This window comes from Podarcis liolepis (genome assembly GCF_965112155.1).
Source record: "Podarcis liolepis genome assembly, chromosome: 2".
Lineage (NCBI taxonomy): Eukaryota > Metazoa > Chordata > Lepidosauria > Squamata > Lacertidae > Podarcis > Podarcis liolepis.
In genome coordinates this window covers 87,266,515-87,280,913 of record NC_139555.1, presented here as the reverse complement: position 1 = coordinate 87,280,913, position 14,399 = coordinate 87,266,515, and the positions used below count along the sequence as shown (strand labels likewise).

The following is a 14,399-nucleotide window of genomic DNA, read 5'->3' as shown; positions in this document are numbered from 1 at the left end:
TTAAAAAAAGAAAACAACCACCACCGAAGCATTTCAAGTGTTGCTGTCTGGAATTTACTCCTCGGCTTACAAAAAAACCCGGCTTAATATTTTCCTCTGTGCAATTATCTAGCACACGGTTGACATAATAACAACACGTTAAGCAATACCACCTCAAGCCTCTTAAATAGCAGATATAGTCAGTTCCATTTTGCCAGGACTGGGTTGAAATCATCTGCCTATTCAAGCAATGACCAGAGACTCCTTGCACAGCAGTATCCAAGCTCCAAGAATAGGAAAAGACCAGGCAATATTAAAATAATTATCACCTGTTTTCCCAGAATGTGACTCTCCCCTCCAGGAGTCACTATGAGGAATCTAACAACAATGGGATTAACTCTTCAGACACTTTAGGTAAAATGTATGAAGTTTACCCCTTTTTTCCAACTACAAAGGATAGCTGCAGGAGTATAAGAGGCATGGGACACAAAACAGTAGCAGTACTTGCAGAGGTTTACATGTAGAAATATTATGTTGCAATGATTACTACCTTTCAGTGAAAATAATACATTCCTCTGCTTAAATGCAAGAAAGGTGGTATCCTGAGGCTGTTGATACAGCTTTGGTTTTAAGTCATAATTTCCTAAATAAACCATTAATTATTTTTTATTATTTTTTTTGCAAATAAAGCGAGTTCTTCATATGGAGAATCACCACAGGTACAAATCCCTACTCAGTTCACTTAGCATCTACCAGACTACAGAAAAAGTGAGTGGGAGCAAGATAAAGCTCTAGGCACACTTAAAATTGGGATGCAACGGGGGGGGGGGGAGAGAACAGTCCAAAAGCACTTTAACATGGCCATTTCACCCCTTACATCATATGCAAGCTCATATATAACTTTAACAGAGATAAGCAAGGAAAAGGCACAAAAAACCCCCTAATGATTTACACAGTTTCAAAAACCTGATGTGGTCTTCATCAATACAACAAACCACCTATCGTTTCCTTACGAGGGTCGCCGGACTGTTTTAATCAAGCTGCAAAGGCAGCTTCGCTTGATTGTGCTTAATATCCGGCACACAAAAATTCTATTCCATTTCTACCATTTTGTATCCATCAACTTTAAAAAGACAAGTTGCACTTTTTCACTTGGTTATGTAATAAAAACTGTACACATGTTCTGCATCTAGGTCCATCATGGAACTCTTTGGTGTCATACTGTCTGGATTGCAACGTCAAGGTGTTTTCGTTTTGGAAAACAGAAAACAAAATCCACACATACACAGTGGCAATTGCTTGAGAAGTTCCGGGCGCCTCCAAAAAGATTTGGGTGTGCACCTTGAGGCCCCTTCTCCAGGGATCACTGCTGCTTCTTGGGTGGAACCCGGGACCTCGCAATCACAATGGGAACTGCCGCCAACAGGGCAATCAGTCCTGCCCAGAGAGGCCGGTAGAAGAGCCAGCCCACCGAAATGGTCAGCAGGGACAGAGAAGTGGCCAAGCAAAAGGCAAATGCTTTCAGGCCAAGGTTAACCAGGTCCCGGACTACTGGAAACCAGTCCACTGTAGCGGGAAAGAAGAATTAAACAAGACATGAAGCAGTGACACACTGGTTTAAGATCAGCATGATAACACGCTGCTGCTAAACCATGCTTTAAATCTCATCCAGCGTTCTCATAAATCTTCTTCCTCCCCAAATTACCCACCACTAAGTCAGTAAAAAACAACAACAAAAAAACTTTGGCCTAATCCTCTGAGCACTGAAAAGCCACAAAGGACAGAAAATTAACAGTGCAGAAGCTGGACGAGGGAGATCAAAGCTCAGGTCTCCACTTGGCCAGGGAATAAGCTTGGGCTTGTCACTTGTAAACTGAAAGCATACCATATATGCCACCCCGAGCTCCTTAGAGGAAACAGAGGTGGGATACAAATGTAATAAACAAAATAGTTTCTAGTAAGTTTGGAAATCTGATTTGACAGGTGGTAGCATCCTCTGTATAGTCCCTAGGTATCATCTGAAGGCACACAAGGCCACCTCCTTGCCGGAGGTGAAAAGGTCTGGACCTGGTGGGGGACCACAAATAAGCTGCTCCATGATGGAAGGCAGGTAGGATATTAATGTAAGAAAAATAATAATAAGCCTGCCATCCCTGTCCACTCAGAAGTCAGCCCTGTTGAATTGAACGGCTCTTACTTCCAGGCAAGTGGGGTTACAATTGCAGCCTAAGTCATCTGCCCACTTCAGAAAGGGGGAAAGCAAAGCCTTGGAGAAGCCAGAGTCTCAAAAGAGATTATGCAGAAGAGGTAGGACTCGACATATTTTCTGTTGTGTGGAACATGGTTCTCATTCACTTCTGTTGAGTTTCACACCCTTACTGTAGCTCTGCTCAAAAACAAGCAAGTACCTTCCTTCTCCCTCTTAGCAAACCGTATGCTAAACTAGAGTGTCCTGTGAAAGTGCCTCCCTAATCCTGGGCCCTGGATCATCAGCATGAGAGAGAACACAAAGCACAGGAAGGGGAGAACTGAGTTACAATTCATCCGTTAATGTTCAAGCCCAGGAGCAGGATCACTACACTCAGGGCTTTCTTCCCCAGCCAGAACTCACCAGAATTCAATTCTGGCACCTCTCAGGCGAGCGTCATTGCCATTATAAGAGAACAAGGGATTCATGGTGAGTTCCGGCACCTCTTTTTCTAGAAAAATAGCACTGGCTACACTATTATAATGACAGACTTGCTATTATAGTACAGAAGTTGCTTGGATCCAATATATTGATTTAATAAATAAATAATAATAATAATAATAATAATAATTTGATTAAATGCTTGATTTATCAATCAAGTCAGCTTGCTACCAGCAAAACTTACCCAGGGTGTAAAAAATCCTGGTCATAAGGCTGATGCCTAGAAACATAGACATCCATCCAGCTGCACGGAGGCCCCAGGTCTTCATGTTGTTACTTTCATGTTCTTTCTGGAACACCTCCTAAAATGTGTTCAGTGTTCAGTGAGTACACCAAGCTTTCCTATAAGATCCAGCTCTGCTACTTCTACATACCACTGTTCTGAAATTTTTATGCGTAAGACAATGGATATGTTTGGATGCAACACGAAACCGTGCTTTAGTGTTACATGCATGAACATGATGTCCAAATGCAGCTGATATAAATCTATACACACACTATTTACAATATTCAAGAGAGATGGAAGCAAACAACTGACTTTTATTCCTTTAAAAAAGAAGCAGTAGCAGCAGCAATACTGACTCCCCTGCCCTTTGTAACACATAATGAAATAACATTCCATTAAGTTGATCTACATTGCTAGATTACATCACTGCTCTTTTGGGTCAGAGTGTGAGATAATCCTTGATTGGAATCATGCTGATCAAGTATGTAGTGGACACACACACCCAGCTCCATCTAGCCTGGCCTTCCCCACCGCAGTGCCCTCCAGAAGATTTGGACTTCAAATACCACCAGTCCAACTGAAGGAGATCAGAGTCCCAAATGTCTGGAAGGTTGGCACATTGTGGAGGGCAGATCCAGCCAGCCACACAGCCACACAGCCACACACACACACACACACACACATTGCTTCTATGTTTTTAACAGATGAGGGTGGGCAGTGATTTCCTGCCTGTCTTAAGGACTTCGTGAAAGTAGGGTATTGGGGGGAAATGTGTGAAACAACCTGGGGGTGTGGGGAAGAGGAGTGGAGTGAGGTGGCTAAAACATCTTGCTGGAACAGAAGATAAAGATATAACACCATGTAGCACCATTTAGTACAAATTTAACAAGTCTGGAAAATTTTCTCTGCGTTTGAATTAACTATTCTACTGTTCTTCCAACACCTCCCATGATTTCATTTACTGAAATGCAATGTTCCTCCCGTATATCCTATGACAGAAAGAATTCCTGGCTGGCCAAGAGACCAAGGAGCAGTCATAGACCAATGATATGCAGAAACGCTCCTGCTACATACCTACTCCTATGACACCCTACCCTCCCTGCCAACCAAATTTCTCTGATTTCTTACTCCATCTACTACAAAGATTGACACATCTTCGCCTGGGAACAATGCCTTGAATGGGTCCAAAATTGCGGGTGAGGATACAGTCACTGACCCTTCTGTCCTGCTGCTTGACATTTAAGTGGGGCAAATATGCCGCTCCCAGCCTGTGCCTTTGCCTGCATAGTCTGAAATCAAACAAACAGGCAAAGGAAAGCACACTCAGCTGAAGTCATCGTGATGTCACTTTATTGGCAGGTGGGCGGGGAGCAAATGACCCGCAGTGGTTGAGGGAGGTCAGGATCTGGCTGGCCCCCAGTTCTCTGCAGCAGATGTAGCTCAGCGTTTGTCTGCCTGGTAGTGGCTCTTCAAGGTTTTAGACAAGAGACTTTCTCAGAGGTCAGCAAACTTTTTCAGCAGGGTTCACTGTCCCTCAGACCTTGTGGGGGGGGGGGCAAACTATATTTTTTGGGGGGAATGAATGAATTCCTATACCCCACAAATAATCCAGAGATGCATTTTAAATAAAAGGACACATTCTACTCATGTAAAAACACGCTGATTCCCGGACCGTCCACGGGCTGGATTGAGAAGGCAATTGGGCCGCATCTAGCCCCTGGGCCTTAGTTTGCCTACCCATGGTCTTTCTCATCCCTACGTGATATTGGTAAGGATTGGACTATGGACCCTTCACATGCAAATCGCGTACTCTATCACTAAGCTACAACCCTTCCTCAAAGACACAAAGTCCCAAGAGAAAAGAAGCAGAAAGTAAGTTGGATTCTGTTCATATCTGATTTATACATACAAGGAGAAGACCATTCTTTCTCGTGTTCTCCTGTATCTATAACTCTTACCTCAGCAGAGAGCTCATCGGGATAGAGGATCTGCAAGATTTCCCCAGCCTTGGTTCGGTATGAAGCCAACTGGTCCCCTTGTTGACGAGCAATTACTGTCACCTGAAAAATTCCAGAGTTGAAAACGAGAGTTTTAAAAAGAGCCTTGCATGTTAACAGTTTCATTACACAGAAGTGTTATCTCCTCACACAGGGACGAGTAAGGGAGATCTGGAACACTTACCGTATCTGCTGGACCCAGGTGGGATGAGTCTCCACTCAAACCTGCATAGAAGAAAGAAACACGAAGATCTCCTACCTGAAAGTGGGAGAAACAAACAAGGTAAAGGCTTGGTAACAGAAGCTTCCCAGTGGAGATTTTGGAAATCTACATTATCTGAGTTCATGCTATTCCCATCCTTTAAGTAAGTTTCCCAAGTGACATTGTTGATTTTGCAATAGTGCAGAACTTCCCTGCAAGAAGCTCTCTCGTATACCTGAACCCAGCACTAAGCAGGATCCCCACCTCCACCTCTGTGAAGGCAGGGTGATCTTACTTGATCTAAGTATTGTTCTCTCTCCGCTTCAGCTGCTGTTTCACTGCAAATGGGTTTGTAGTTACCTGCTAGTGCTTTGAAGCCCCAATTTTGGAACGTCAAAGCACTAAATTCCTGATGTCATTTGTGACATCAGGTGATTGACAGGTGGGCAGTCAAATTTGGCCCATCAGGCAGATTCTGATAAACATCTGTCCTATGCAGCCAAAAAGGCTCCCCACCCCTGCTGTATAGGATTGCAGCCTTATAGGAGCGAGAGTATATGACAAGACAAACAGTATACACAATATAACTGCAGTTGTTAGTGGTGGTGGGAAGGCAACAGAGTTTTGAGTTAGTTTTTGAACTGTTAATTGTAAATTGGTTTCTTACTTCGGGACGTCGAGGGTTCTCACTGTGAAAAAAGTAATCCCCTGAGCGGATCACATCAGCATGTGGATCTTCCAGTTTTGCCAAGCTCATCTGTTTGAAGTTATCAATCTTCTCAACAAGGCCTAGGAAACAAAGGAGTTGCTCTGTTCTGTGATATTTAACTACAATAACCCAAACAGACATTCTGGATATGTCTTGTGTGATTTCTGCTCTGCAGAGGTTCAACAAAACCCAGTTGGAACTGGAAACAGACTGCTAAAGTCAAAATGTCCTTTTATCAGTTTTTCCATAATTTACTCAATGTGGAATGATCTTAAAGCATAGTCTAACTACACCAAAACTAAAAGTTCTTACCTTTGGAAAGAAAGAATCTGCCTACTTGGACATCAGGAGCAACTGCAGTGAAAGTTTCAACAGCCATGGCACTGCGTGGAAAAAAGTAATTGCAAAGTTTATTCCAACTCAATAGACACAATGGCACAGAAAGGGTTAGCCAAGATTTCTATATAGCAAAACAAGCATGCTGTGTCAGGAAACCTACTCAAATGTATTTGCTAAGTGATTTACAATGCCATCCTTTTCTGACTGCAGAATACCTAACAGTATCTAGTTCAGGGTTTAAGATATAATCTTAACCCCATTTACTGGGAGGAAGCACCACTGAATTCATTAGGACTTCTTTCTGAGTAGACGTGGTTAGGATTGCACGGTAAGTGAATGAGCCATCATTCATTTCAACCCATTTCATAATGGGCAAGGTTCTGTGAGATGGTGAAATACGGGGCTTACCTAGGATTTTTATGACCAATTTCCCGATCAAAATTTCTGCTGTTCACAACTTCCGATTTCCATTCAGTATCTAAAAGGGAAACAAGAAAGTATATAGAAAAAGACACCAAGGAGATGTTAGTTTAGAATGCCCCCCCCCCCACTTCAGTTTGCATACAGAGTGCAACCAGCAAGGGGTACTTGCATACTAAAAAAGTGCGTAACAAATGGGATTGGACTATAAGCCATGAAGTGAACAATGTAATTGAGAGGTGTACAGGGTGAGTGAGGGATCTGAACAGAACAAGGTCATGTCAGGTGAAGAAGTGATGCTAAAGCAAGCCAACAGAATATGCAATGTGGAAGAATATGGAGGATGGGGCCCAAATCTCATCCATTTTTGAGAAGGCAATGGAATTACTGGGAATCTTCAAGCCACAACTTTCAAGATTTCCTGAAAAGCAGACTCGTTCATTGCATTTTTGAGCACTGAAGCCCAGGTAGTCTTAGCATAACATGCAAACCACTCGTGCAGGTATTCCCCCCTCCCACAAAAAAGGTATATTAGGTTTCAGCCACCTTTTGCCTCCCATATCTTTGTAGGCAACCCAACTGGATAATTATTCCATTCTGAGCTCCTTAAAGGACACACAAAATATAGCTGCAGCACATAAATAATGCTACAAAAGTGAAGAGTAAGGTTGCTGCTGAGAAGAGAAGACTCCCTGGAAAAGACCCTGATGTTGGGAAAGATGGAGGGCACAAGGAGAAGGGGACGACAGAGGACGAGATGGTTGGACAGTGTTCTCGAAGCTACAAACATGAGTCTGACCAAACTGGGGGAGGCAGTGGAAGACAGAAGTGCCTGGCGTGCTCTGGTCCAGGGGGTCATGAAGAGTCGGACACGACTAAACGACTAAACAACAACAAGGTTGCTGCCATTCTCCTGCCATTGTTTTGACAGCTGCTGCATGGCAGAAATAAATTCAAGAGGGGCAGGTCTGGCAATCACTTTATGCAACAACACAGCACACCTTCCCCCACCTCAGAGCTGAGGAAAGTGATGGTGAGAGCTGTCCCTGTTGAATGTATGCCTGTCAAGTAGCTGTCTGAAGGCACAGTTACCAGTCCTAACAGGAGAAATTGGTGTGCTAGTCAACTTACTATATGAATATCTGGTTTCTTTTTTCACTTCACCATTCTCTTCATATTCTCTGCAGAGGGGGTGGGGAGACAGAGAAATTAAACACACACCAAACTGCATTCCGCAAGAAGTCTATATTTCACACAGCTTTACTGTATGTGAATCACAGAAAAAATGTTAGAAAATGCCAGTGTAACATTTTAACTAATCAGGTCCAAGAGACCATTGGTCCAACAGTGCTGCTTCTGTGGGATAATGGAAATCTCTGTTTAGATCAGGGGTAGCCAGGATGTTAACTCCCGTCAACTGCTCACCGCTGAGCTAAGCTGGCACAGAGATGTGCCCTGTTAGCAGCAGGAACGAGAGGGAAGCAATAGAAAGGCTACTGCAAGGAAGGGAAGAGTAGAATATTCAGTAAAATGGGTCCAGGTTTGGTGTGACAAAGGAATCTGGAGCAGTAGGCAAGATGCCAGCATCCACGCCAACTGACTATTGTCTATTTTGGCACAAAACTCAGCCAAGGCAAGGTAGGGAGAAGGGTTGGAGGCATGAGAACCAGTGGTAATATTTTCCCTATAGCTCAGTGTCTCATACTTTCCACAACAGAAACCAGCTATAAACAAGTGACTCATAGTTTTGTGTTCATTTGCTCTTTATAGATTTGAATAATCAGTCACCGTGGGGGGAAAGTATATACTGCATTCCAAAAGAAAAGACTTGACCAATTAATTGTTGTAGACCTCAAGGGTAGAGTACAGAAAATAATTAAAAGAGAAAGCTACGGGGAAAAGCTACAGGTGAACATAAAGCTGTGTTCTGGATTATAGAGTACAAGTCCCTATGCCCAAACACACGCCCCACTCCCACACATATGTGCCATGGCAGAGAAAGCATTAATAAGTTCATCTTACTTGGAATCTTCATATTCTACCCACTGATACATCTCCACATTACGCTTCAGCTTGACAGCCCGGATAGAAAGTCCATAGCTGGGATCATATAAAGGCTATCAAACGCAAAACAAAGTTCCAATCAGGAGATCTGTAGTTTACAAAGGTTTCCCAAGACTTTGGGCGGGTGAAAAGACAGAGAAGCAAAAGGCACTACTTAAATCTGGGGTGCAATGGCATGTCTACAAACTTGTTAGGTGTTGGGCGTTTGCAAATTAGAGCTAATGTCCCTCCGAGTCAGAAATCTTCTTTAGTAGCCTGCTGAAAAGGTCTGACAAACTCTGCCCAAAGTTTTCTGCTGGCTACAGGTATTCCCAAACCCCAGCTGGCTTTTCTGATTGGCCAGGGGTCCTATGTAAGCCCTATCAGGGCAAGTCAGACTCAGTTCTAGATAGGGTTGTCAGCTAAAGTGAATGCCTTTCCAGAGAAGAACTGCTAACAAGCATGGGAACTACAGGAAGTACACCAGGAAAAAAACAACTTTTGCCTGGATTTTGAAGGACAACATGATCATTCTTAGACAAGCCAACACAAAAGTGCAAGCCAACTCATAAGCCCATTTACTAACCTGTGAAATGCAGATCCTAGCGAAGTGGCCTGACTGCCTGGCATATTCTACTGCGTAAAATGTCACAACTCATGATGCTACCACAGAGTTTTATTTTAACATACATTAGACAGCAGGGTTTGGGGTACCAAAGGAGCCCACACTTAAGCCTTACTTAAATGATACTATGGCATCATTACATTGTAATGCACAGTTTTACAAAGTCCTTAGCAGAGGGCTTTTCTTACTATGGCTTAATAAAAGGAACTTGCTTTTAAGACCGCTGGTAGCTGATCCCTGAAACACATCAATGTAGGAGTGCTTTCAAACATATTCAGAGGACCTTTCCCTCACTATAGGTAGTTACCCAGTAAGAAAGCTTCTGAGCCAGAGGGCAAGATTTCCAGGCATCTAGACTTGTGTGCCGTAGCACTAAGAAATTAACCTCTGTAATTTGCTCCCTGCATAAAGCATTAGGGAGCAGTGTTTCCAGAAAACACAAAATGGCATGACCCATAACTTTTGCAGCATTGTGCATTCCAGATGCTCACTCTAACTTACACCTTTGATCACATTTGAAGTTGCAGATTCTCATGCGTACATAACCCCCCCACACACACACACACATACATACAATAGGGTGAAATAAACAAGCACAAGCTTTTTCAGGCAAGGCATCCAAATGCATGGGATAACTGAAGCAGCACTTAAAAAAAACAAAAAACACTGCAATGTGGAGGTGGGGGACAATCTACAAATTCTTCTGGTAAGGCCACTTTATTTACCTTTGAAGTTCTAAGGGGACCCGACAGGTGCACGAGTTTCCTTTCATTCTCTTGTAATATGTTCTGGATGTCATCGAGAGGGACCACCAGAGAAAGCCCTTCTTCTAAAGAGGAGGCTGTCTTCAAAGCTCGCCCCTACAGACAGCAAAATGCGAGAGGGGTGGGAGTGGGAAGAGCACACATTGAGGCGACAAGACAGTGGAATGTTGTGCTAAAATTGACCTACAGAAAATCCTTGCAAGCAGAGGTGGGGGAGCTTCCAGGGGTTGCATCCCAGCAGTGGGCAGAGCAATGGGTGAATCTTACACTTTTGTGCCCTGGGCTACATGACAGCCAGGCAAAAGCCACATGCCAGTGTTCCCCAATCTCTCCACCCACCATTGAGGCAAGCACTCTGGTTTAAGGACACATTTCAGGCAAGCAAGAGCACTTGAATGGAAACTGTGAGGAAGTGTGTCAGGGTGAGCAGGGCTGTGTTCTGGGGAGAATCTGGATGAATTATGGGATGACTTCAGGCCTGAGATACAGAGGAAGTACCACAGTTGCAGAGCAATGCAGAACCACCTAGGGACCCCTGACCATTAGGTCCAGTCGTGACCGACTCTGGGGTTGCGGCGCTCATCTCGCTTTATTGGCCGAGGGAGCTGGCATACAGCTTCTGGGTCATGTGGCCAGCATGACTAAGTCGCTTCTGGCGAACCAGAGCAGTGCACGGAAATGCCGTTTACCTTCCCGCCGGAGCGGTACCTATTTATCTACTTGCACTTTGATATGCTTTCGAACTGCTAGGTGGGCAGGAGCTGGGACCGAACAATGGGAGCTCACCCCGTTGCGGGGATTCGAACCACCGACCTTCTGATCGGCAAGTCCTAGGCTCTGTGGTTTAACCCACAGTGCCACCTGCGTCCCTGCAGAACCACCTACTCCCTCGTAATTCTGCCAGTAAAAGCAGTTAAGACATTTTGAAAAGGTCTGCGGGTGACATTCCAGATAATGGCATGTAAAGATTTTTGTTGTCGTTATTTCTGAGATGCAAAATTGATGCCAAAATTGCATTGTGAAGTTCTGGAGGCAAATACATTAGCACTTATCACAGCCGCACAAATGCAAAATAATTAAGTTAGGGCTGTAAATTCTTCAGAGGAAGCTTGAGCTCGATCTTTAAAAGCTATTTCCAAAGGTAACTTTACTGAGCGAAAGAACCCACTCAATAAAGTGGGCTTAAAAAGGAGCCCAGTAAGAGAGCTATAGCTCGGTGGCACAGCATCTGTTTTTCCACCTAAAGGTCCCAGGTTCAATCCTCAGCATCTCAAGGCAGGGCTGGGAGAGATTCCTGCCTTGAAGCCCTAGAGAACCATTGCCAGCCAGTCTATGAGTCTTACTGGGGAATCCCCAAAGGGCCTTAATATTTTATACCCCTGAGCTACTTGAAAAAATAATTCCATCCTCCCTGCCTTGACTTACCTCATTGGTAAAAAGAACGTAAAAAGAGAGGGCAAATGCGGCAAGTCCTATGAGCATCCCTCCAGAAGTTTCACTGAGGCGCTCCAGAAATCCAGGCTTGCGCTCACTTGTAATTTTAACATGTTCTTTCTTGCTACCGGTTTCAGAAAACTGTTATAAAAGAATAAACAAAATCAAAAGAAATGACTTCTGGGCAGAGTTCCTACCATGGCATGCTAAACACCCAAAAGAGAAATCAGCAGCTTGGCCTCAGCCTCTTGACAATGTGCTCTCTACACAGACAGTTTACAAGCAATAGAGATCATATTTTCATATAGTCCATTAGTGCCACGAAAATAGGTACTAAAAATAGCAAGGATGGGATTTTCCCGGGGGGGGGGGGGGAATAGGCTGCTACAGCAATGGTGGTAGATACCAGTTTTTATTTGGCAAAAAAAGTGATAAGCATAAGCTAGGAACCTACCTTGCAAGACAGCAATTCAGTTTCCACCCCACCCTACTGAATACATTATTAATGCTCACTTACAACTACCTATGCACATTTCGAAAAGGAAATAGCCAAGGCTGCACTTCTAAGACTACTGACATTGCAGTGCTATTCCAGTCCATAAACAGAGTGGTCACTTTCAGCTCTTTTTCAACTGGAAAAAGGATCAGAATTCTGCAACAGTGCATATGCAACCACCACCACTGAATGCAGGTAGCATTCAACACTTTGGCCTGTATGCATGAAGGAACACTTCAAGCAATCCTTCCCTTCATGGTTCTGGTGGTGGGGAAATACTTTGGTTTGGATTTTTTTAAAGGTTAAGGGGAAATAAAGAAGCATGGAATGCTCAGTCTAAACATTCAACATTGTTCACAGACTCTACTTCTCAACATGTGCTAAGGCACAGGACTAAATAACGCAGTTTAAAAATAACACTATGAAGAGACACAGGAGGATTATCAATTGCCCACACTGAAACACATTTTAGGGTGTGTCTACTCAAAATATTTTCTACAGGTGCCCATAGCAACTGACTTTCTGAGCCAAGCAGATACACACTAGCTTCCCAGGATGACATGCAAAGAAGCTGTGTGTGCACATGCTACTCCAGCTAACTTCTGCTTGTTTTAACCACAGGGCAGAAGTTAAAACAAGACCATGATCAATCATTGCTTCTGAAGAACTGATATCAAAGCACAGCTGGTAGAAACAAAACACAAATTCTTTAGAGAAGTAAGTTCAAAAGTGTTCAATGGGGCTTACTCCCAAGTAAGCATGTAGAAGACTGCAGCCTTCGTCTACCGGCTCATTTGTTCAGCTTTATAGTTTTGCCCAGGGGATGAAACTTACCTACCTCCTCAAAGTGTACTGACCTCCCTCTACCTCCTTCTGTCACTGTGCTGCTCCATCTTGTGCTTTTGGCAACCAGACCAGTATAGTTCCCTCCAGCCAATACTTTCAGAAGAGACAAAGTGGCAAACCTATTCACAACTACCTGGGAGCAAGTCTCACTGAACACAGTGGGACTTACTTTTGCATAAACATTCATAGAAGTGCACTGTGCATTTCACATGAGGTTTAGCCTACAGGATTAATCTGTGGGTGCCAGCTAGCTTGGCTATGTATCCTTTTAGTAAGATTCAACAGTTTTGCCAGTCTTCCTTGATTAATTCCTGATGGGAGATCTTGGTGGTTGTTGTTTAATTAAATACTTGTTGACTGCAGCCTAGCACCCTTTAATCCAGGCATAGGGAAACTTGGCCCTCCATATGTTTTGAGACTACAATTCCCATCATCCCTGACCAGTGACCACTGGTCCTGTTAGCTAGGGATGATGGGAGTTGTAGTCCCAAAACATCTGGAGGGCCGAGTTTGCCTATGCCTGCTTTAATCATTTTAAACCCAATGGTGTTGTTTTAACTGAACAGGCATATGCAAGCAGAAGTAAGCCCTGTCAAATTTGCCCTGGTAAATGATAGAATGCTGTTAGTGTGGCTTCTCTCCTGCCTTTTGTGTCTATTTACTTAAAAACGTTGTTACTGTGGGGTGGAAAGTAGAAGCGAGTCCCCTTTAATCTGAGCATGTGTTGCAGCCAAGGTAAGCTGTATGTGTGTACTTGTACGCACTGGAACCCAAAAAAGGTCCGTTTTCAAACTTGGTGAGTGACAACACCCTGAAACAATTCATAAGCAGACGCCCTTTTCCAAGGGAATAGCTGCGCTAGATGTTGGCAGCAAAGAGGATGCAGAATAAGTCACACAGCATCTTAAGGAATATGCTAGTTAACAACACCTAACGTCTCAGACTCAGAGGAATCGGTATTTCCGTAGCAATAGTAATATAAACCACGGAGGAGAAAACGGTTCCTCTCCAAGCAGTATCTATTTAACTCTCCATTTTAAGTCCTGCAAGCAGCATCTATTTAACTTCTCCGCATCAGAAAAAAAACCACCGCTGTTCATTCCCGCGCTGACAAGCCAGCTGATCTCACGCCACCCGATCCTGTGCACATTTACTCGGAAGTAAGTCTCGCTGCGTTCAATGAAGCTTGCTGCCTCCCAAGCCAGAGTGCGTAGGATCGCAGCCCCGGGATGCCCGCAAGTTTTTGGTGTGTCTCAGCCCGTCTCTAAACCCGCGAGCGTAGAGATCTAGTTGAGATCCCTGCCTTGCAAAGAGAGGTTGGGCTACAGGAGCCTCGGGGTCCCTTCCAACCGAACAATTCCATGATTCCTAGGGCCACCTTTAAGGAAAGGGAGACACACACTTACATTTCGAGACATCTTGAGCTTGCGAGTCTCTAAACTCCGCCGTAAGATCCTTAACACTGGAAGGAAAGAACGGAATGCAAATCCTCAGGAATCCCCACCCAGGCAGGGGTTAAGCCGTCACTCCCACGGGGTGCCCCGCCTCTCCGCTGCCGAGCAGGACGCTCGAGGCTGTCGCGCGTGCGCACTCCCTCCAACGAGCCTTCGCGGGCATGTCAGGGAACAGA

At 44.2% G+C, this 14,399-nt stretch overlaps 1 protein-coding gene and 1 long non-coding RNA gene across 2 annotated transcripts; both read right to left on the bottom strand.

Moving 5' to 3' along the window:
* Positions 1-7: 7 nt before the first annotated feature.
* On the bottom strand, positions 8-14,301 carry TMEM43 (transmembrane protein 43). Its single transcript, XM_083493022.1, has 12 exons — positions 14,176-14,301; positions 11,419-11,568; positions 9,955-10,089; positions 8,584-8,678; positions 7,693-7,742; positions 6,550-6,619; positions 6,115-6,185; positions 5,761-5,882; positions 5,076-5,150; positions 4,853-4,954; positions 2,853-2,970; positions 8-1,545 (listed from the first exon to the last, which is right to left on the bottom strand). The coding sequence occupies exons 1-12, from the start codon at positions 14,185-14,187 to the stop codon at positions 1,343-1,345; spliced, it is 1,203 nt and encodes a 400-aa protein (XP_083349148.1). The 5' UTR covers positions 14,188-14,301; the 3' UTR covers positions 8-1,342.
* LOC310702240 lies at positions 5,221-5,751 on the bottom strand. Its single transcript, XR_014523392.1, has 2 exons — positions 5,454-5,751; positions 5,221-5,407 (listed from the first exon to the last, which is right to left on the bottom strand). It is a non-coding gene; the product is annotated as an uncharacterized lncRNA (long non-coding RNA).
* Positions 14,302-14,399: the final 98 nt, after the last annotated feature.

Coding starts and splice junctions, on each gene's coding strand:
- TMEM43 (XM_083493022.1), bottom strand. Junction 8,679..9,954: donor GTCCCCTTAGAACTTCAAAG/GTAAATAAAGTG, acceptor TGCGTTTGATAG/CCTTTATATGATCCCAGCTA. Junction 1,546..2,852: donor CAGGATTTTTTACACCCTGG/GTAAGTTTTGCT, acceptor TTCCCGCTACAG/TGGACTGGTTTCCAGTAGTC.